The sequence below is a fragment of the Mesoplodon bidens genome (genome assembly GCF_964165515.1).
Source record: "Mesoplodon bidens genome assembly, chromosome: 6".
Lineage (NCBI taxonomy): Eukaryota > Metazoa > Chordata > Mammalia > Artiodactyla > Ziphiidae > Mesoplodon > Mesoplodon bidens.
Window position 1 is genome coordinate 25402753 of NC_138162.1, and position 22411 is coordinate 25425163.

The 22411-nt window shown below is 48.8% G+C and overlaps 1 protein-coding gene across 5 annotated transcripts in view; it reads right to left on the reverse strand.

Moving 5' to 3' along the window:
- Nucleotides 1-22411, reverse strand: part of ANKS6 (ankyrin repeat and sterile alpha motif domain containing 6) — a 53045-nt gene that overhangs the window by 20952 nt on the left and 9682 nt on the right. For all 5 annotated transcript variants that reach the window (XM_081236940.1, XM_081236939.1, XM_081236941.1 and 2 more), the window contains exons 3-11: nt 18986-19030; nt 17863-18067; nt 16759-16865; nt 14533-14681; nt 13016-13214; nt 12188-12237; nt 9077-9280; nt 7839-7992; nt 5353-5522 (exon numbers count right to left, since the gene is read on the reverse strand). In XM_081236940.1, coding sequence (XP_081093066.1) covers nt 5353-5522; nt 7839-7992; nt 9077-9280; nt 12188-12237; nt 13016-13214; nt 14533-14681; nt 16759-16865; nt 17863-18067; nt 18986-19030 — 1283 coding nt within the window. The remainder of the gene's footprint in view (nt 1-5352; nt 5523-7838; nt 7993-9076; nt 9281-12187; nt 12238-13015; nt 13215-14532; nt 14682-16758; nt 16866-17862; nt 18068-18985; nt 19031-22411) is intronic.

Below are 22411 nucleotides of genomic sequence, written 5' to 3' on the forward strand. Positions count from 1 at the left end.
TGTGAAGGTTCATTTTCTTGCATATTTAATTGTTCCAGCACTATTTGTTGAAAAGACTTCCCTTTCTTTGTTGAATTGCCTTTACACCTTTGTAAAAAAAAAAAAAAAATCAGTTGACTGTTCTTTGGCCTCTCTATTCTGTTCCAGGGACCTATGTGTCTGTCCTTCCCTAATACCGTACTGTAGTTTTATAGTAAGTCTTGAAACTAGGTAGTATGATTCTCTTTTTCATAATTCTTTTGCTTATTATAGTTTCTTTGCATCTAAATATAAATTTCAGAATCCCTTTCTAGATCTCTACAAAAAGAGTGAGCTGGGATTTTAATTGGGATTACATTGAATCTATAGATCAAATTACAAAAAAAATTGATATCTATTTATTTAAGCTTACTTGATTTACCAATGTCTTGTGGTTTTCAACCTATAGATTCTGCGTATACTTTATTAGATTTATACTTAAGTATTTCATTCTCATAATACATTTTCATATAATACATTTCAAATGTATTGTAAATGATATTTTAAGTTTCGTATTTTAAAAGTCTAACTGGGGCTTCCCTGGTGGCGCAGTGGTTGAGAGTCCGCCTGCTGATGCAGGGGACGCGGGTTCGTGCCCCGGTCTGGGAGGATCCCACATGCCGCAGAGCGGCTGGGCCCGTGAGCCATGGCTGCTGGGCCTGCACGTCCGGAGCCTGTGCTCTGCAATGGGAGAGGCCACAACAGTGAGAGGCCCGCGTACTGCAAAAAAAAAAAAAAAAAAAAAGTCTAACTGTTCTAATTCTCATTGTTCATTGCTAGTGTGTAAAAATACAATTGGGACTTTTGTATATTGACCTCACATCCTGAGACCCTGCTGAGCTCAATTCTTAGTCCTAGGAGCTTTTGTGTAGATATTTTTGAGTTTTCTAAGCAGACAATCATATCATCTAAAAATAGAGATAGTTTTCTTTCTTCTTTTCCAATCTGTGTACCTTTTATTTGTTTCTTACCTTATTACACTAGCTATAGCTTTTGGTACAAAGTTGAGAGACTTGGATGTGAGAGACAACATCCTTATTCCTGATCTTAGGTGGAAAGCACTCAGTCTTTCACCATTAAGTATGATGCTAAGTACAGGTATCTTATATGAGGTCCAGGAATTTCTTTTCAATTCTTAATTTGCCAAAAGTTGTAGTCATGAATGGAGTTTGAATTTCGCCAAGTGCTTTTTCTGCATTTTATTCTTTAGTCTGTTAATATGGTGAGTTACTCTGACAAAGTGTTCTTTTTGGGGTATTTATCCTATTTAGTGTTCTCTTAACTTCCTGGACCTGTGGTTTGGCATCTGTCATTAATCTGGGGAGAAGTTCTTGGTCATTAAACAATACATATACATTCCTTCTGCACCACCATTCTCTCCCTTTCTTCAGGGGTTCCAATTACTTGTATGTGAGAGTATTTGATGTTATCTCACAGCTTTGGGGTGCTCTGCTTTTCTTTTGCTTTAACTTCTTTTTTACTTTGTGTTTCAGTTGGGGTAATTTCTATTGCCCTATCTTCAGGTTCACTGATTCTTTCCTTGGCTGTGTCAGGTCTACTGAGGAGCCTCTCAGAAGCATTTCTCATCTCTGTTACGTGTTTTCTATTTCTAGCATTTCCATTTGATTCTTTCTTATAGTTTCCATTTCTCTGCTGAAATTGTAACTCTTAGGACCTTGCATGCTGTTCAAATTTTCCACTAGAGCCTTTAACATATTAATTGTAGTTCTTTTAAATTTCCTGTCACGTAATTCCAACACCTGTTTCACATCTACATCAGATTCTGATGACTGCCTCATTTCTTGGGAGTGTGTTGTTTCTTGCCTTTTTGTATGTCTTATAATTTATGCTAAAAATTGGACATCTCATTTAGAATAGTAGAGACCATGACAAATAGTTTTCCTGCCTGGAAATGGGTACACCTTTCCTTTGGCTAGGCCTTTAATGCTCCTTTGAGCTAACTACAACCCAGAGTGGAAAAAGAAGTCACTTTCTTACGTTTTAAAAGACTTTGTCGGGCTTCCCTGGTGGCGCAGTGGTTGAGAATCTGCCTGCCAATGCAGGGGACACAGGTTCGAGCCTTGGTCTGGGAAGATCCCACATGCCGCGGAGCAACTAGCCCCGTGAGCCACAATTACTGAGCCTGCGCGTCTGGAGCCTGTGCTCCGCAACAAGAGAGGCCGCGATACTGAGAGGCCCGCGCACCGCGATGAGGAGGGGTCCCCGCTTGCCGCAACTACAGAAAGCCCTGGCACAGAAACGAAGAGCCAATGCAGCCATAAATAAATAAATAAATAAATAAAATTTAAAAGACTTTGTCAATAAGCTGCCTATATTATTAATGAATTCTTCCTTCTGCTTTTTCTATAAAGACAGACATTCCATAATAAAGCTTCTGGTTAAGCAGGAGATAATTGGTATAACCCTAAGAAACAGATCTATCCCAGCCAAGAGCAAAGAAACACAATACTCTAGGCCTTGTGTGCAGCATTATTGGGGAGGGAGCAGATAAATATAAAATTTGGGATGCTCTGAAATATTTGAATCATTCCTCTCATCCCCAGTGTGGCAGATTGATCATGTAATGGCATCATCTCCACCCCTCCCTGGATCAATACCCTTTGCTATGTAACTCTGTGTGGTCTCCTGCAGTGGGTGTGATGACTTGGTTACTTGATTGGTTTTCAACTTATGCCTTTGACTGGTGCCATTAGAACATACCCAAGCTTGCTGTGGGCATACATGGCCCTGTTTTTTTGGTCACCCCAGCCAAAAGCCAAACATCTAAGTGATCCCCTCAGACCAGAAGAACTGCCTAGCTAAGTCAAGACTAAACTGCCCAGCCACCAATTTGCAAGCAAAAGAAATGCTTTCTGTTTTAAACCACTGTGTTTTCGGGTGGGAATAGAAAGCTGATATTCCCAGTGGGCCTTTGGGCTTCCTGAGATCTGGGAAGTGTTGAAGCATACACTGATCCCACTCCCCCCAATTCTGTGTCTCCTAAGGCACACTTCATGTGAGAAGCCATGCCTTACAAATATCCCACCATCGCAGTGGTGCTTGTTTTAAGCAAAGTACAAAACCCAGTTTCAGGAGGCTCATATTTTGAATACTAATTTCTAATTCTTCCTAAAGCAGTCTTTGAAAAGCACTTCATGTCTCCATTTTGCTGCTGGAGCCTTTGACAGAAAGCCCACTCCTGTGTCCTTTGGTTTAGGGCAGTGGTTTCTAAGAACTTGGGCGGGGCTGGCTGCAACACTCTCTGGGGAGAAAGACGATTCCCCTAACCCTACCCTAAGAGTTTCATTCAGTGTGGAACCCAGTAATCTGAATTTTTAAATAGCTCCCCAGGATTACAGCATATTCTTATGTTAAGAATATCAGGTGATCATTAAACTGAATCGTTTCCCCAGTCTTCTGTTTCCTGAATGCATCTTTAGACACAATTTCCTTTCATCAGAACACACTTGTATATAGATTAAATGATAGGTGCATCCAAGTGAGGTAATAGTTAATATAATTTATAACTTAGGTGCCTACCTATTTCCAACACCAATTAAAGGAAGCTAACAATATATAACACATCTAATAAGACCATCAAAATAGAAACAGAAAATTTTAGACAACAGAGAAGAGGAAAACTATATCAAAATTCCAGAGTAGCAGATTTACCTTAATGAGTAGCTGAGTTTCCTAGCAACAAAGGCAAAAAGTGAAATATGCTAATTATAGAATTCTTACTATCTGATGAAATAAAATGTATCGAAGTATCAGTAGAGACATTTTTTCCGTAGAGGTGAATTCTAAAAGGAACTTAATTACATAAATCCTATTACACAAGTAATTTTGAACATAATAGAAAACATGCTAATGTATAGAGAGAAATTTTTTCTGGAGTTATATTGTAAAGAAACTAATTACACAGGTCCAACTGCATAAGGGACTTTGAATAACAAAAAGAGTTGTATAACCAACAGTGGTTGGGCAGAAAATAAAGACTATTTCTCATACATCCATTAAGACATCAATCTCTGGAGGCACTTCTGGGCAAAGGTCCAAGGGTGAGGCCTTCAGACGATCTAACTTTTCTCAGGGAGAAAGCTTAAGACATCTAGAAAATAAGATGAAGAGTGTGGTTGTGCCTGGACTTGGGGTCCTCTCAGAGGAGGAAATGGGCTATACTGCCCCCACTGCAGGAGCACCTGGAGAGCCATCTGGTAAAGAAGCCAGTTCACGCTCATGACTAGGTACCCACACTCTGGGGGCTCACTCCATTAATCAGCCCCGGAGGAGGGACTCAGGAGGTGGAGGGGGCAGATTCTGAAGACACTGGAAGACCTCCCCTCCCAGGGGCATGTAGGGTTTTCCACGCATTGCAAATCCCACAGTTTGCTGCCAACGTGGTGACTGCTCTGGGGCTGCACTAATGGAGGAAAGGTGCCAGAGCAGGGAGGTGAGGCCCTGGCTCTGTCCTGCCCACCAACCTTCCTTTAGCTCCTTTCCTACACCACACTCTCATTTCCGGCGCTCTGCACGTGCCGACCCCTCACCCTGGGACAGTCTCCCCCTTGCCCCACCCTTGCCCCTTTCATCTGGCACTTCATCCTTCAGAGCCCTGTCTAGATGTCACTGACGCCCTCAAGCCTCGGCAGAAACCCAGCCGTGCCCCACAGCATTCTCCCCTCTCCACGACAGACCCTACCACACCAGTGTGAGACGGCTGTGTCTGTAGTGACACCCTGAGAACGGTCACCAAACCCCTGGTTCACTGCTGGATCCTCACTGCTGGAAGTGCCAGGCACAGAGCAGATGCTCCAAAGATGTGGACAGTGGATGCATACGGAAGGAGTACAAATACTACTGCTACGACTGTCAACAGTTAAGAGCTGACACTTACATAGGCATACCAGGTACCAGCCCCATTCTAAATGCTAAAGTGTGAGGCTGCGATTAGAACCCAGGCAGTTGCTCCTGAACCCACACTCTGAACCCTTTTGCTCTAAATCAGTGAATGAAAACACATGCCGTGTGAGGCTGGATGACCAGTACAGGGCTGGAGAACTTAGTGCTCACCCCGGCATCGCACCACACCTCAGCACCCCTCCCACCTGGAGGTATCCTGGAGATCACGTGAGAGGTGAACACACGTGTGCAGGAGACCAAGGGCACAGGGTATGATCTCGGCAACCACCCTGCTCAGAAAGCCCAGGTGCGGCCAGATGGGAGGTTTAGTCCTATCCCACGACGGTGGCACCGCCTGTGTTCCCCAGGCGTGGACCATGCTAGAACAGGACCTGTGAGCGTCAGAGGAGCAGACGGAAACAGAACAAGCACCTTGCCACCAGGAGCACTGCCACCTGCAGAGGAGACCAGGAGCTCAGACGGGCTGGAGCCAGGCGCTGGCCCAACAGGACTTGACCGATGGCTGGGCTTCTGCTCAGATAATCCGGCTGCTTTTTTTCTCTGGGCAGCGATCTGGGACAGAACACTGTCTATGCTTCCACCTGAGGAAACAGGAATAGGAATGACTGCCTGGGTCCAGAGCACTGCAGTGCGGGCGGTGGACATCAGGTGCCGGCCTGGCTGAGCCGGAACCCCGTTTCCCAGACCCCTGCCCCTGGCTCTGGGTCAGGGCTAACCACAGGAGGACTGTGCATGACAACTGGCAGGTGGACGGCCATCAAGGCTCCAGTTTGTCTTTGCTTTCCCCCGAGCCGCGGCCGGTTCAGTCAGCCGCCAGCGGGCACAGACAGCACGCCCTGCCCTGGGTTCCCCCGGCAGCCCCGCTGCAGCGCCTGCCAGCAGCTCCACGTGCTGCCACACCAGGGCTCCTCTGCCATCATCCAGCCCCCGCTTCTGGATCTCTACACCCCCAGCTACTCCCACAGTTGTGTCAATAACTTTCTCACTCCATAATACTCAGGGGGTTAGCTTCCCTGACTGAATCCTGACTGCCAAGTTCCCTCTCCCTGTTTCTCCAAACCTACCAGCAACCTTGAATTATTACGAAGGAAAAGGGGAAAGTGATAATATCCAGAGCGCGGGAGGGCACTGGAGGGAGAACACTGATAACTGACATTTATAGAGCACTTACTAGGTGGCAGGCACTGCTGTAAAGCCATTCTGGAGGGCAAAGTGTAAAGCTTCAAAAACAGACAAGCCCACTGACCCGGCCACCCTGATTCAAAGGCACTTACATTAAGCAAATCACTAAGCAAGCAGGCAAGCGCAGAGCTATGGAGCCATTATTTAGAGTGGGATCTACAAGAGCAAAAATCTAGAACAGCCTTGGTGTTCAACAAGAGGGAACTGGTGAATTAAAACTGACACCTCGGGCTTCCCTGGTGGCGCAAGTGGTTGAGAGTCCGCCTGCCAATGCGGGGGACACGGGTTCGTGCCCCGGTCCGGGAAGATCCCACATGCCGCGGAGCGGCTAGGCCCATGAGCCATGGCCGCTGAGCCTGCGCTTCCAGAGCCTGTGCTCTGCAACAGGAGAGGCCACAACAGTGAGAGGCCCGCGTATCACCAAAAAAACCCCAAAAAACAAAAACTGACACCTCATATGAGTGGAAGGCTGTTTGGTTATTTAAAAGATGCTGTAGCTACACGTGTACTGGCATAAAGAGGTGTTTACAACGTGGTAACGGGTACAAAGAGGGAAAAGGTTACAGAGCAGACTACACTGGGAAGCCAGCCTGCTGGCGTGCAGGTCCTGCCTCTGCTACTTTGCAGCCGTGTGACCCTGGGCGAGTTATTGAATTCCCCTGAGCCCCAGTGCCCTCCTCTGTAAAGTGAAGAGGACACCTCACAGGTTGTTGGAGGACTGAAGGAGATAATCTATTTAAAGGGCACTGTGCCTGGCACACACTAAGTGCTTAATAAATTATTATTATGCTTTCATAAATATGCATTAAAGTACTTTGCGAAGATATACACCAAAATGTTAACAATGATCCCTAGTGGGTGAGATTATACTTTTTTTTTTTTTCTTTATCTGGTTTTCAAGCTTTTCCATAAGAAGCAGGTATTCCTTATGTAATGGCATAAAGCAGGGTGCCTTCCTGCAAAGCTGGCTTTGGTTAATCCTGGATGCCCTCGGGGAGGACTAGAAAATATCCTGTAACCAGCCTCGTTACCTATTCCCATATTCTGGTGTTTTGTTTTGTTTTTTATAGTATTTACTATCATCAGATTTTTAAAAAATTATCTGTTTATACCAGAATACAACTTCCTACAGAACTGACTTTGAATTTTTTATTGCTAAATGCTCTATCACCTAGACATTGCCTCACATCTAATAAGTGGTCAACAATATTTGCTGAAAGAATATGGTAAACAAATGTAATGATGTGAAAAAAAATTAAAATTAAAGAAAGTATGCCAATAAGCCCAAAATAACTGTGGGGCAATTTGCTTTGAGTCTTAATTGTCTCTGGGCAAATCTGCTGTGTGTCTCTGGGCAAATCTGTCACCCACTCTGAGCTTCAGTTTCCTCATCTGTTCATTGAAGGGTCAGGATGAGAAGATATCTAAGGTTTAATCTTCAAGGATTTTAAATACCGCAAAAACACCATGTATTTCTCTTAGTTTCTTGTAAAATTTTCCAAGAAAATAAAGCATTATAGACTATTTCTTCCCCTCCCCTGCCCTAAGAAAATGCATAGAAGAAACTATGAATTGTGAATTCACTGCAAAATCCTGTAGGCACATCAACGAGAAAGACAGGTTGTATGCAGTGGTCTCTAGGACTGTCCCCAGTTCATACCCTCAACCCCAAGGGATCGTCCCACCTCCCCAGAGTGGCCTGCCTGGGTCCCCACCTGAGCGGTTGTGCAGCTCCCCACCGTGCCTGCTCATGCCTCCTACCCCACTGGAGCCACCAGAAGAATGAGGTGAGTGGTTGAAGTTTCCAGAATTGGCAGGAGAGGCTGGGCTTCTGGAGAGAGATGGAAATTTAACTGGTCTGACGGGAGTCTGCAAGAACAAGGTGGATATCACAGTTAGGGTTTGCTGTTCATTCCTTCCGATGCACAGATCACAGTGGTGAGGGACCTGGAGTTCAGTTGGCCCATCCCAGCTGGTGCTTGCATCCACTGGCACGTCCTTGCCCACTGGTGCTCATCCTGCTAGGAGTCTCCCAAGGGATGGCAGTTCACATCTATCTGCTGACAACTTGACCGACCATTAACTCAGGCTGAGCACCTGTGACATCGTTTCCCACAGGTCACCCACCTGCTCCCATGTGGTGGACTAATGTAAACCCACTCTGTCCATTTTTAAGTACCTCCAGCCACCAGGCCCTTGGTCTCCAACTAGTGATTTGGTATTACGACAGTCCAGGAAGGCAGCAGCAAGCAATGGGGGTCAGACAGAAACGGGGGCCCTGAGGTTCTCCAATCACTCGACACAAAGCGGCAGGGTCAGGCCCTAAATCCCTGTCCTCGGTTTGCCCATTTACTGTACCTACATTGTTTACAGTCTACACATATGGAGATCAGCTCCCACAACGAGAGGGACTACCTCAGTATATCACAGAGACACACTGAGGGCCACCAAGTCAGAAACCACTGTGGTCAAAAGGAGACAAGTCACACTTTCTGGTTGCAAGAAAATACTAGTAGCACACATAGCTGTCTCCCAGTGTTGAGCTTGGTCCTGGACCTGTGCAATGTAGTATGGAACTTGATTAGAGGCCAAGAACCTAATTTCTGGTGCCAGCATCCCCGCCCCAACTTGGCTGGGTGACCTTCAGCAACTGACTTCCCTTCTCTGGGCTGTTTCCTCATCTACTAAAGGGAGGGGTGGATTAGATCAGGTCTTCAACCTGTGTTCCCAGGAGAGGGGCTCCCATTTTCACTCCACTCACTCTAACATTTTAATCTGCTTACATATTAAGTTCTTTGGTAGGGTTTCATTAGACAAAAGAATATCACTCATTTAAAAGAAAATAAAAAGCTTCAGCCCCCCTGGATTAGTGGGTCTCAGGTCCCTTCTGCCTGCAACACATCACGATGTCAGTGAGTGGTGACGTGTAAAGCATGTCAGCTGGACAACTTACGGTGTCTGTGCTCCCGCCGCCCACAGGTTGCCCCCTGCTGGCTCTCTGGGGCCGCACAGTCTTCATGGGGTCTGCCTTCCCGTTGTGACATGTCCGGGACCGATCAGAGCTCCACAGCTCAAAGCTGGAAGGGGGTAAGAAAGGGGGGATGACTGCCTTCAGCTTGTCGCTTGGGAGTCTGGTGAAGGGGGCTCCATTCCGAAGCTGAAAAAGACAGGCTGTGGGTTAGGCAAGCTCCAAGAGGGCTCCCAGCTCTGCGAGGAAGACTCCAGGTTTCCCCTGCTTCTCAGAGAACGGCAGCACTACCTACCCCTCCACCCAAGCCAGAAACCCATATGATGGCCTCAGCTCTCTTCCCAGCAACCAAGCGATTCCCACATCTGCCCTGCTCCAACTCCCAGGTTCTCTTGCGTCTGTCCACAGCAGAAACATACAACAGGGGCGGGGAGTGTGGAGAGTTGTGGGGTAGCCAAGAGGTGATACGTGTGCTGTGATGGGGCAGCACAGGGGAGGGGCCGCCTCTCCCTGCAGGTAGAGAGGGCATCTTGTGAGGGGGGGGCACCTGAGCTGAGCCCAAAGGACAACAGAGAGGTTGGGGGAAAGGGCACTGCAGACCGAGGGAAGAGAATGTGGGAAGGCCTGGAGGCAAGACGAGCAAGACCAGCGCGCAGAATTGCAAGGACACTGGTGTGACCAGAGCTGGGGGTTTCAGGAGGGGATGAGGGTACTGAAAGGCCCAGGCTGGCTCTCTGTGAACCCAGCCAACCCTCCCATTCCCCATCCCACCACCTCCTTCCTACTCCAGCCACACCTCCCACTTCTGACATTTTTAACTGCAATTTAAGTTTTGAAAATGTGATTTGGGGTCAGTATAAAATCCACACAATGATGACTGGCGGATTGTCAAGGAAAAGCTTTCACACCGTCCAAGCTAACTTTAATTAAGAAAAGACAGTGAACTTGGTGCCAGATGGTGCTTTGCAGGGAAGGGCATACCACAGCTAAACCTGCCTCGGGAGCCAGGCAGGTGGGCATCTCCGCAAGGATGGCTGCAAACGCCCACTCAGCAGAGCACCGTGGCCATCCTCCATCTGCCACGGGGCAGGCAGGCACACTGGTGCCCTCTAGAGGGCATGAGGAGGTGGGACAGGAGAGCAACAAGATGGGAGGGTGGGCATCCTGGGTTCCCACCCTGGCTCTGTCCTGCTTTTCTGAGAGTCCGTGAATAAGGGCTGTCCCCTCTGGGCCTCGACAACCTCATCTGCCTAAGGGTATTCATCAGAGCTGTTAAAATAATGAAAAACTAGGAAACCCAAAGTCCAGAAGGTCAGTCTTAGATAAAGAGATGAGGGCACAGTCCCATGAGGGAATGTTCATCTTGCAGCCACTGGATGTGATGGGACCAAAGAGTGTTTCTGACACAGAAAAGATGGTCATGACAACCTGTTAATACACCAGGTTCAGCACGATATGGGGAAGATAACAGTGCCTGACCTGGCATGGTTGTTGGGGATATTAAGTGAGTGAATATATGTAAAGTGCTGCAAATAGTTAATAAGCATTTGGCTGGTACATACTTAGTGCTGTGTTAGGTATTTGTTTATTGTATATAACACGATATCATATTCACAGATGTGAAAAAATGATTAGGAAAAATACTCAAAAGATATATGCCACAAAATGTCAATCATGATTATATCTGGATGTGTGATCAAGGGCAATTTTACTTTTCTTTATACTTTAATTGCATCTTCCAAAATTTCAATAACAGCATTTCTGTCTTCATACTGAAAGTACTTATTGCTATTTAATAACATTATCGAATGTTGGGCGGTACAAGTCCCACAGTCAGCGTGCAGACACCAGTTCACGCCTATTACACAGCAGGGCAGCGCGGGCAGATCCTGGTCAGGGCTCCGCAGGTCCCGGGGCAGCTTAGTCTTTTGGGGGCCCCTCTGCTCCCTTCTTCTCTCCAATACTGCCCCCTCCTGGCCAGCCTCCAGATTAGGGCCTCAGAGCTAAAGGGACTTGAGCCCAACTCCAACCAGGAGACTCTCACTTCAGAGAAGAGAAATGAAGCCCAGAGAAGTGAGGTAACATGTCCAAGGTCACACAGTAGATAAATGAGAGCTCATTCTGGGCCAGCCACTACGTGAAGAACTTCCTGGGGATGATCTCATTAAAAAACCACAACCATGAGAGATAGCATCCCCTAAGTTAGAGAAGGCTAGCTATCACCTAATGTCCATCCTCGATATCTTCCTCAGCAGACACACCTGATATTTAGATGGGCACACGACCACTCGGAACAAAGACTTCATTTCCCAGCCTCCTGTGCAGTGTGAATGGGCCATGTGACTAAATTCTGGCCCAATTAATGTAAGCAAAAGTGATGTGTGAGTTTCCAGGAAACTTCTTTAAAGACACCTGGCATGTGCCTATGGTCACCTCTTCTCCCCTCATCTCTCCTGTCAGCTGGAGTGAGGTAGTAATGTGCAGAGCTCTGGCAGCCATCTTGGACCAAAAGGTGACCTTGGTAGTAGTAGCCATGGCTGGGAGACCAACAGGTAAAAGGAACCTAGGTCCCAAACTCTATGGAACAATGAACTAGTCTTGAACTTCACTTACTTGACAGAAATGTGATGCTGACATATATTTATGCCAGTTATTTGGGGACTTTCTGTTACTCAGAGCTGAACCTAATCCTGATACATCTCTAATTTATAGATGAGGAAACTGAGGCCCCTCTCAGGCTGGAGACATACCCTCCTCTCTGACTCCTCTCTCCTTGGCTTTCCATAACCAAAAGGGTGAGTTCAATGTCACCCATCAGTTCCTATCCCTACAAGGCCCCTGTCCTCAGCACTGCCTCCCTGAGAACACGATCGGGGATTACCTCTGGCTGCTAAGCACCAGCACAGCCTTACCTGCAATTCAGGGCTGGTATCTGTCCTGATTTCTCGGTGCCAGAGATATACCCACTGTTACACATTTTGATATCGACCCCATCTGTAACCACCACAAAGACAAACGCCTACATCCCTCCTTAGAAATCAATCCCCTAACGATTGGTAGAGACTTGAAATGCTTTTAGAAAAGCCCCACACTCACCATGGTTGTCAATAACACATCTTCCTTTTCTCCTCTTGTGCTCCCAGGACCTGAGAAACAAATAGAAGTTTCCTGAAATGACCCCCCCACAAAGAGTTCACAGCATGAGGGCAAGTGACCAGGTCAGCCTTCATCCTGGAAAACCAACTGTCCTGAGTGATTAAATATTTAATAATAATTGGTATTCTATATCTGAATAGAAGGAAAGCACTTAAAAGGTACCTTAGAGTGTGTTTTCAGCTTTTCCATAAACCACTGTCATGCTGGGTCAGACAGTGGCACCTCCAGCTCAATAGTCTGTCTCAAACAGTGGTGCCAAAGGATCTAGTCTGGGTGTGGGAAGTCTGACTGTTAGAAGGGATCTGATCTAATTGACGTCCCAATCAGTGTGGGAATCTCCTTCAGTGCCGTGGCAAAGTCATCCAATCTGTTGAATACATCCAGTGGTGGGGAGCTCACTACCCCCAGCCCAACCCTGGTAATTCACTCTATTTCAAAACACTGTCGGTGCAAGAGCAATCACATTTGGCAGGTGGGAAAATCACCAATCGAAGGCAAGAGAGAGGCAGTGACTGGCCAGTGGTCTCTCAACAGGGCGTGTGGGACAGGAGCCTGAGACCTGTGCCACCAGCTTTCCCATTCTACCACACTGACAGCAATTATGTCCCTTCTTTGCCAGACCAGCCACTCTGCCCCAGTGTCACATTCCAACAGCATCTCACCTCTGGCATCAGCCCAGGAGGTGGGACAAAGGGAAGAGGATGAGGGCAAAAAGGTTCAGGGTTTGACCATTCTGGAAATTCTACCACACATGCAACTTCTTCTTACCATTGTCTTTGGTCGTGGGGGTCACGTCGGGGAGCCCAGAGCGGCTCGTCTTGTCTGGGGGGGGCGCCCTCATTGTGGAGTCCAGTGCTGGCTCTGGCTCATCACAGAAAGGCAATGGCTGGTTGCTGGACAGCCCACGGGGCAGTGTCTGCATCAGTTTGAGCTTCCGGAACCGATTGGACATTCGGTTCCACCAGGACTACCAAGGAAGTGCAGAGCAGAAATCATGCCCCAAGAACACCTAGCCCAGGGACAGTGACCACACTCCACACGTGCTTCCCCTCCCCTCTCCTGGGACCACTGTGGGCATTACCAATCAACCTTATAGCACCCTTTCCCAAAAGCCATGGTTCTTTCTAAATCCTTCCTGACCCAGCCCTTAGGGGGCCTTTCCAATAGGCTGGAGTTGGCAGTGAACCCTATTTGCTAACCCTCTTCTAATCAATCTCCTTATTGCACAGATAGAGAAACAACAGACCCAGGGATATCAACTTGCTCAATGTCTTACAGTCAAACAGGGACAGACAGATGGACACAGAGGCAATACCAAACACCTTAACATCTATTACTGTATAACCTCCTTCCCCCTATTCCAGTAACAATGTGAGAGGTGTCAGGGTGTCCACACCAAGGCCTGGACCATCTGCTCCTGTAGCTGATGCCTTCCCACCTAAAGAGAGGACAGGTGCCACACCTAGGGTGTCTACATAATCCCACGATAGCTCAGAGGTTATTGGCACAGTGCCAAAGGGAGGCTGTGAGGGCCTGGCCTACAGAGATGGCAGTGAGGCAGAAATGAAGAGAACTATGCAAACAACACTGTGAGGAAGAATCCAGGGGCCTGAGTGAGCGATGAACATGAGAAGAATGCTAAGTCTGCAGATCTGAGAAGGTGCTAGAACCCCAGCCAGGACAAGGGAAAAAATAATTTTGATTTCCAACAAGCAGAGCAGGGCTGGGAGGATAAGAAATTCAAAGAGAAACATTCAGCTTGCAGTTTAGAAATAGGCAACTGGAGCTTGGTTTTGAGGTTTCCAGAAGAAGCTGACAGGGGTCTGTGGACCGCAGGGAGATCCTAGAATGGTGCAATCAGCAAATACTTTCCACACTAAAGCACGGGCCACAGACAGATAGCCTGGAAGAAGAGGTGTTCAAGGTTGGCCAGCTCAGTACTACATCATGCAAAAAAAAATGTTTAAATTCCCTACATTTATAAATTGTGTCTCTGCATCAAAATCTGGGTTTCTAGCTTCTCCTGAAAAAGATGGGAACATGTGGCAACATGGACACACATATTTGCAAAGCAGCGACTAAGGCCACTAAGTGGTTATGATCACCCCAGTTTTCCCTGGTCCCCACCATTCCCTATTGCTCACCTCCAGCTTACTTCCTGCCCCTACTGGGGCCCCCACCCCAGCCTACACCAGCCCTGGGTAACAAGGAAGCGGCAAGCATCTCCCCGCTTTACCCATTCTGGCCTGGCTCTCTGACGCCATTTAAGACAAGAAAAGGCAAACCTTAAGTCCACCTTTGTCATCAGGCAGCACTGGGACACTCCAGGGCTGTCGGACCTTCGAGTGGGGTGGGGGTGGTGAGTGGCTGGGCCGGCCTTTGTCTTTATTCACCTGCATGCAGACAGATGCCAGCAGTCGAACAAGTTCCGTGTCTATGGACACAAAAGGCAGCATTTTACCTGCAAATATGTCTGTTGGGCCATGGGGTGGGGGCCCAAGATGACCCCCATCAGCCTGAGAACTCAGCCCCACAGCTCCAGAGCCTGTTACTCCAGGATCAAGGCGTCCCTGCCTCTCCACTGGCTCTTCAAAAGGTGGCAAACAGGTGAGCAGGGCTTAACCCACTTAACCAGAAATAAAAGCCAGAAGTCCTGTCCTACCAGGAAGGCAGAGGGGTGGTGGGTTTTAAAAAGTACAGGCTCAGGGCTTCCGTGGTGACGCGGTGGTTAAAAATCCGCCTGCCAATGCAGGGGACACGGGTTCGAGCCCTGGTCTGGGAAGACCCCATATGTCACGGAGCAACTAAGCCCGTGCACCACAGCTACTGAAGCCCGCGTGCCTAGAGCCCGTGCTGCGCAACAAGAGAAGCCACCGCAATGAGAAGCCCGTGCACTGCAACGAAGACCACTTGCTGCAACTAGAGAAAGCCCGCGCACAGCAACGAAGACCCAACGCAGCCATAAATAAATAAATAAATAAATAAATAAATAAATTTATTAAAAACAAATAATAAGTAAAATAAAACAGCTGTTGTTGTTTTTTTTTTTTTTTTAAAAAGTACAGCCTCTACAGCCAGATGACCGAGGTTTGAATTCTGCCTCTGTTCCTCCCTGGCCATGTAACTGCAGGTAGATTAAGAGGTGACATTAGTACCGCCACATAAAGGTATCTGGAGGATTTGAGGTAATTCCTAACATACAGTAAGTGCTTAAGAAAGGTCAAGTAGTATTAGTTATTATTAACTCAACTAGGCTATTGAAAAAACAACAGGACTGAGAAGAAAATACTACCAACTATTAATAATGCTTTTCTCTTGGTGACTGTTTCCTTTTTTTCTCTCCAAGTGTTCAATAATAAGCATGTGTTTCTTCGAAAATTTCAGGCAAAAACTTCATTTGAAAACCCACTAGGAAAAAGAAAATCCATTGGGGTAGATTGTTTTATTGGGAAAGGGAGTGGGGGCGAAGTGGGGGGCGGGAAGAGACACAGGGAAAGAGACAGGTCTGTCAGAGGAAAGCGTGTGTGGGAGGAGCCCGGGGTCCCCGGGAGACTGATTCTGAATGATGTGAACCCTAGGCAGGTGACGAGCGAGATCACTGCACTTGGGTGGACGGCGCTACCTCTCCAGCAGGGCTCAAGTCCTCCCAGACCCCGGGCTCCGCCCCTCTACAAGCAGACGAGGAGCTCTGCTGCCCTCACTGCTCTTCAAGGATACAACGGGACCAGCCCGTATCTGTGATGCGTGGGGCCCGCAGGCGGGGAGGGTGGCGAGGGAGGTGATGCTGGCGGTGAGGAAGGGCACTCGGCCTGCCACCTCCACAGCTAAGGGAGGTCGCAGAAGTCCCTCCACTAGACACCGAGGAGGCAAAGTCCTCCCCTCCACCGCCAGCTGCTTAGAATCCGGCTCAGGGCTCAGAGCCTGCGGGCCAGGAAGGCCTCCCAGCTTCTCCCGCTCTGGGCTGAAACTCGGGGGTCACAAGAGAGACAATAGGTAAGACAGACCCTGCCCCCTGAGCTGGCTAATTGGAAGCCCCAGGTCCCAGAGGAAGGCCTGTCAAAGTGGGGGAGGGTCTGAGGTGCCAGCTGGGGGCTTAGTCATGGCGACACCTCCAGCACAGGACCCTTGACCTGGAGCCTCCACCTACACAATTAAGCCACGGGGGTCACTGCTTCGTCTGATTCTGCTCGTGAGAGGGGCCTGTTTCCTCCTGAGTCAATCAGTTTCCGGCTGGGAGCACAAATACCAATCTAGGATTTGTGCGGACTGCCAAGGCCTTCCCTCCTGGAGACTCCCAGAAGGCTGGAGGCGAGAGAGGCCTCAGGGACTACCTGGTCCCAGCTCCGACCTCCTTGGGGGGAGTGAAGACTTGCCTGAGGCTGTGTGGGGAGCTCTGGGAGTTTGAGAGTGGCTTCCCCCTTGAATAAGCAAGTGCTTAATCACAGGTGATTATCTCGATTCCCAGCCAGAGAACCCGGCAGGCTTAAAACTCTTTTCCAGAAACAACCCACCAGGATCACTCAGCAGCATCACTAGGTCAAAGGCCGTGTACCCGTTTTTTGCACGAAGAGTGACATCAGCTCCTTGGTTTAGCAGATATTTGACAATCTCCTTGTTCCTGTGGAAGAAAGAAAAAGCCAGAGTGAGACCCACTGAAAGGGAGAGCATGGCCTTGCTTCTGGGCAACATGGGTGGTGGCTTTAACCACAGCAGCATCTCTGCACCTGTAAAAGGGCTTGGAAAGCTGTGTCTCCCAGCCCTTGTTCCCTACACTGTGGACAGCCATGACAGAAATCAAAGCCTGAGTGCTCCTTCCACAAACAAAACAAAAACCAAGGGCTCTGCCGCCAAACTACTGGCCCCCAGGACCACATGCAGGCCCGGCCCCTCCAGCCCCAAATCAGGACTCCTGCAGCTGAAACGTGAAGCCTCCCGCAGGCCAGGGTGTTTGGTGCGGAAGTCTGCGGCCTATCAAATGAGGAAAGAAACCACTTCAAAAGGACGCAGGAGACTGCTCTGATCACCTGAAGCAGGACAAGGGTGGAGCCCCTAATTTGGAATCAGATCACTGAGCAGGTATAAGGCTGCATGCAGATCCCTGCCTCTTGGTCAAGCCCACCCCAAGGAGGAGGCATCCAGGAGGGCAGAGGGATGACTGGATGAGAAGGGATTCAGAAGCACCAGTCGACGCTGACGCCTATGCAAAACAAGGGCTAGGACAAGCCTCGCCGTCAGACGAGAAGCCAGTGGTACAAATGGCCGATATTCATTCCCAACAGGGGCAACAGGGGGGCTGCTATATACATCAATGTGAAATTCCAAAAGCACTAATCTGTTTGCTCAACTGAAACTTATCTTTCAGTATAAAACCTTCCTTCTGCATGGTTTCTCATGGCCACAGGTGAAACTGTGTGCCAAGGCAACAGGAAATCTGGGCACAAAGGGTAGGAATGCAGGACAGACTGAGCCTGCGTGGCTTTTAGTCTTGAGTGCCTCAACATCTTCATAATTGGGGGGCTTATCTGTAGCATCTCGGTACCAGAAATCCATCAGGAACCCTATTTCAGCCTGGGACACCTTAGCCTCCCCACTGAGGGAGTGGAGCTGGCACTGACCCGTGGTAGGTGGCCTGCATGAGGGCCGTCCAGCCATGCACGCTGTCCTGCTTGTCCACGTCAGCATGCCTCTCAACCAGTAGCTGCACCAGAGGCAGCTGCCCCATGACAGCTGCCAGCATCAGTGGGGTCGCCCCATCCCCATTAACCAGGTTCACGTGGTTGGGGTCTTCATCCGCAATCTCTTTGACCAGCTGGAAGTTTCCTGCAAACAGAAGCAGAAGCAGAAGTCCTGGTGATCCGTGGGCCTGGTACCGCAGGATTATTTACCCAGTGGTTTCATGTAACAGATGTGCTAAGCCAGCCTCTGCACTGGGCTACTGGGCATCGCAGGGGCTACAAAGATGAGTCAGAGGTAGCCCACACTCTCAAATCCTTCCGTCTAAGAGGGATGGAGGCAAGCACACAAACAGCTTTACCAAAAGAGAGACGTTACTGATATCTTAAAAGAATGGTGGGCCTCCCTGGTGGCGCAGTGGTTGAGAGTCCGCCTGCCGATGCAGGGGATACGGGTTCGTGCCCCGGTCCGGGAGGATCCCATATGCCGCGGAGCGGCTGGGCCCGTGAGCCATGGCCGCTGAGCCTGCGCATCCGGAGCCTGTGCTCCGCAAGGGGAGAGGCCACAACAGTGAGAGGCCCGCGTACCAAAAAAAAAAAAAAAAAAAAAAAAAAGAATGGTGATGAAGGGCAATGTGCATGCAGAAGGAGAGCTCAGGTCTCCCTGAGAGGTGAGGATAAGGGCGAGCTTCCTGGAGGTGGGGTGTCTATTTCAGGAGAGGCAGTATTAGGCTAAACAGCCCTTCATTACAAAGAGAGTGGAGTGGGTAGGTGGGCAGCCAGGTATTTTAGAGGTAAGTAAAAGCCAGGACATAGCCACAGGGTTTAGCCGGAGAGGCACAGGGGGCCTGAGAGAGCAGTCTGGAATCTGTGTGTAAAACAGCGTGACTATCAGACTACAGGGTCTGAACCTCCCTGGGTGAAACTAGAGTCAGGAAACAAAAAAATGCCTGTTTCTTTCTCAAATACTCTGGGTGGCCTTGAAAAGGACTGTAAGTATTAATCAGGTTGGAAAAAAATAGCACTGTATTCTTAAACATCCAAAAAGATTTTCTAAAGCGCTTACCCATTTTCAATGCATGGAAAATATCAGGTCGCCTTTTCTCCTCATCTGGGTAAACAAAGATTTTACAAGTTAACCACGGAAAGGTTTGAAACAACAGAAAAGTCACAAGGGTGTAATGACCCAGCCTAGCTTTAAAAATGATCTGCTTCTCAAAAGCAGTCTAATCAGAGACCTGAGATGACTCCAGCAGACCTTCTGGAAGGGCTATTGTCAGAGTGTCTGAAAATGCTTCAGACACAGATTGTGGGAGGTCATCTGGCCAAGAAAACATGAATGAGCAGCCCATTTCCCGATCCCACAACTCATAAAGCAGTCATTTTTAGGCATTCCAAACTCTGGGATGGCCTTTCTCAGATAGAACGGAAAAGTACAGTCTTGGAAAAATCTGGATTCCTATGAAGATTTTAAAAAGAAACAATGATTCTTTTATTCTAAAAACTAAATGTACAACCATGAGGTAATTCCAGAGCAGAGGACCCCCTGAGACACTGAGCAGCTAATCCCAGAGGAGCTCATGGTCATGGCCACCAGAAGAGCCAATGCTAATATTTGCTTTCCTTCCCAAATAAGCAGCCATCTGAATGATTCTGAAAGTCACCCCTACCCCAGACTTGCAGATGCAGCTCCCAGCAGGCGACTGCCCAACTGATGTCTTTGCGCTGGGCCTTGCTGCGCCCACCCAGGGCCAGCCCCTCCCTCATCTGCTCTCTGTCATCTTCCTCAAAGCTGGAGCTAGCGGGTACCCTGCTCCTTCCTGTCAGAAAGCATCCATCCTCATGACCAGGCTCTTGGCTGGTGTGCAAATGTAAGACTTCCTTTGACTAACTCTGGGGGGATGGAGCAGCTGCAGGAGGAAACCTGTGACTCTGGGCCAAATCCCTGGTCCAGATCCATCCCCTCCGGCAGCTGGGAGGAAGGTGCAGCGTGGCACAAGGAGCACGGAGTCTGGAGTCAGAGTACCCAAATCTGAATGCATGTTTCCAGAGAGATCCGTCTCATCATTAATATGGGGACAACACACTAACATGGGGACCATGTGGTTGTTGCAGGGGTGGATAATATAGATGGGAAAATGCTTCAGAAATTCTTAGGCTCTATTCTAAAAAAAAAGCAATTTTTGTTATCTTTCCTAGTGACCAACACCCACCCCAGAAAAGGTACTAGTTAACTCCAGGGCTCTTATAAGGAAGTATACACAGGGCCATGGAACCAAGTGTCTAATTTTGCCTTTGAAATACTATTAAGAAATGATTCTGTGTTTTGGTTTCAAAAAATATGTCTCGTTCCTTTAACTGTTTAAGAGTCTAGTTTGCTGTGGGCCAGGGCCTTCTCATGCCAAGACCCTTTGACAGAAAAGAGTGTGTCACCTGGCCCTAGTGTTGGTTGCTAAGCAATCTTCTGGTGCAAATGAATCACTGACAGTCTAGTCTTACCCCCAGGAAGCTGCGGCAGCTGCGCCTGATGCCCAGTGACCCTGGGCTGGTCCCTTCCTCACTCCAGGCTCCGGTTTTTGCATCAATATCAGAGCAACTCCAGGGACCCTTCCATAGCCCAAGGAACAACCACAGTGGGGGTGGGGAGGGTGTCACAAGGACAGTTACAGCCTCAAAAGATATCCTGTCCTGCAGCTAATGCAAGGGAGAGAGCTGGGGATCTCCAAGGCCCCGGTGGGGGGTGGATTTCCTGGCATCTCACAAAAAAAGCTGGGGCCTAATGTTTTCATTTAATAACCTGTCATTAATAGTAACACAGCCTTTGCCCTTGCTGCTGTCCTACCCGAAGGCTCTTCCCTGAGAGGCCGCATGGAGCACTTCCTCAGCTCCTGCAAGTAGGCTGAACTCTCACCTCAAGGGGGCCACCCAATGGCCCTATTTCATACGGTGGCCTGTATCGCCCCAACTCCACTGCTCCCACACCCTCCACCTCGCCCCTGTTTGTTTTCTTCCCCACCATGGTACTTCCACCTACCGTACTATGTAACTTATTTTATTTAATATGCTTATTTCCTGTTTCTTGGCTGTCTCGCCTACAGAGGCCAATGTCCTCAAGGGCAGGGATTAGGTCTGATTTGTTTGCTGGTGCCTAGAACAGTGCCTGGTACATAGTAGGCACTCAAATACTTGCAGAGTAACGGAATGAATGAATGGTCAATAAAAATCCATTTTGGTAGCTTCCACTCACTGCTCTTTATGTGCCAGGCACTGGGGTATGTATTTTACAGGCATTATCTTACCACAGCTCATAGGACCTCACAAGGTAAGTGCATTTATTATGGCTGTTTTATAAAAGAGGACACTGGAGTCCTGGAGGGACAATGAACACAACAAGGCCGCCCAGCCACAAAGTGGGAGAGTTGAGCCTCAAACCCTGGTCTGCTCGATGGGGAAGTCTGCTCATAACCATGACCTGGTCCCATCAAATAGAATGACTACAGTAACAGGGGTGAGGCAGCTGCCAGCATCTCTCACGCGCTCCCTCTGGGCTGGGATGACCTCACTTTATCCTCACAGCAGTCCTGTGAGGCAGGGGGTACTCCCGTCCCCCACTTATGGATGACGAAACAGAAGCTTAGAGACTGCAGGCAGCTGGTCCAAGGTCCCTTGGCCAGCACAGGCAAGGCTGGGTGGATCCTGGTAGAGGGTGACCTTGGGCACGCCCACCACTGTGTCTGCCCCACCGCACCTTGAGGAGATGAGGGCATCGCCTTCCCAGGGTGCCAGGGCAGTCCCTAAGGAGGCACGTGGGGAGCTAAGACCCCAGAACGCCGGCTGGGGGAAATCTGAGGAAGGAGGAGAATAAGCAGTACAAGAGGCACAGCTCAGTGGCTACAGGCAGGATGCAAGTTCCAGACTGTCGACTTCTAGGGTGGAGGCCTTGAGCGAGTTGCCTGATCTCCCTCACCTGCAACATGGCTGAAGCCAACCTCCCCGGGGCAGGGGTGAGGTAAGAGTCTGCCTGTTGGCAGAGCAGGGACGTGAGAAGGCAGTCCCCTTCCCGATCTTGGCTACAGAGACAAACGGAACCAAAGCCTTTAAAGGAGGGCAGCAGCCTTGCGTCAAGGAAAATACCCTGTGTGAGGCTGGAGCCCTACCTTCCAACTGCAACTCTTCCCCAGGACCTAACACTGAACTGCTATTACATTCTAGCCCAAGGGCTCACACCCCCGAGGCCAGATTTTCTGCTCATGACCACCTGGTAGTTGTCATTAACCCCATTTTACACAAGAGGCAAAGGAAGGCTCAGAGAGTTACAAGCATGCCCAGCTCCCAGAGGCCCTACAAGTGCTGCAACTGGGCGGAGTCACATCCCCGCGCTCTTCCCATGGATTCCCTCACCTTCTGAGAGTCACTCAACTTCTAACTGGTATGTGACCTTTGACCAGCCTCTATTCCTCTCTGGACCTCACTTGTCCAATCTGCACAAAGT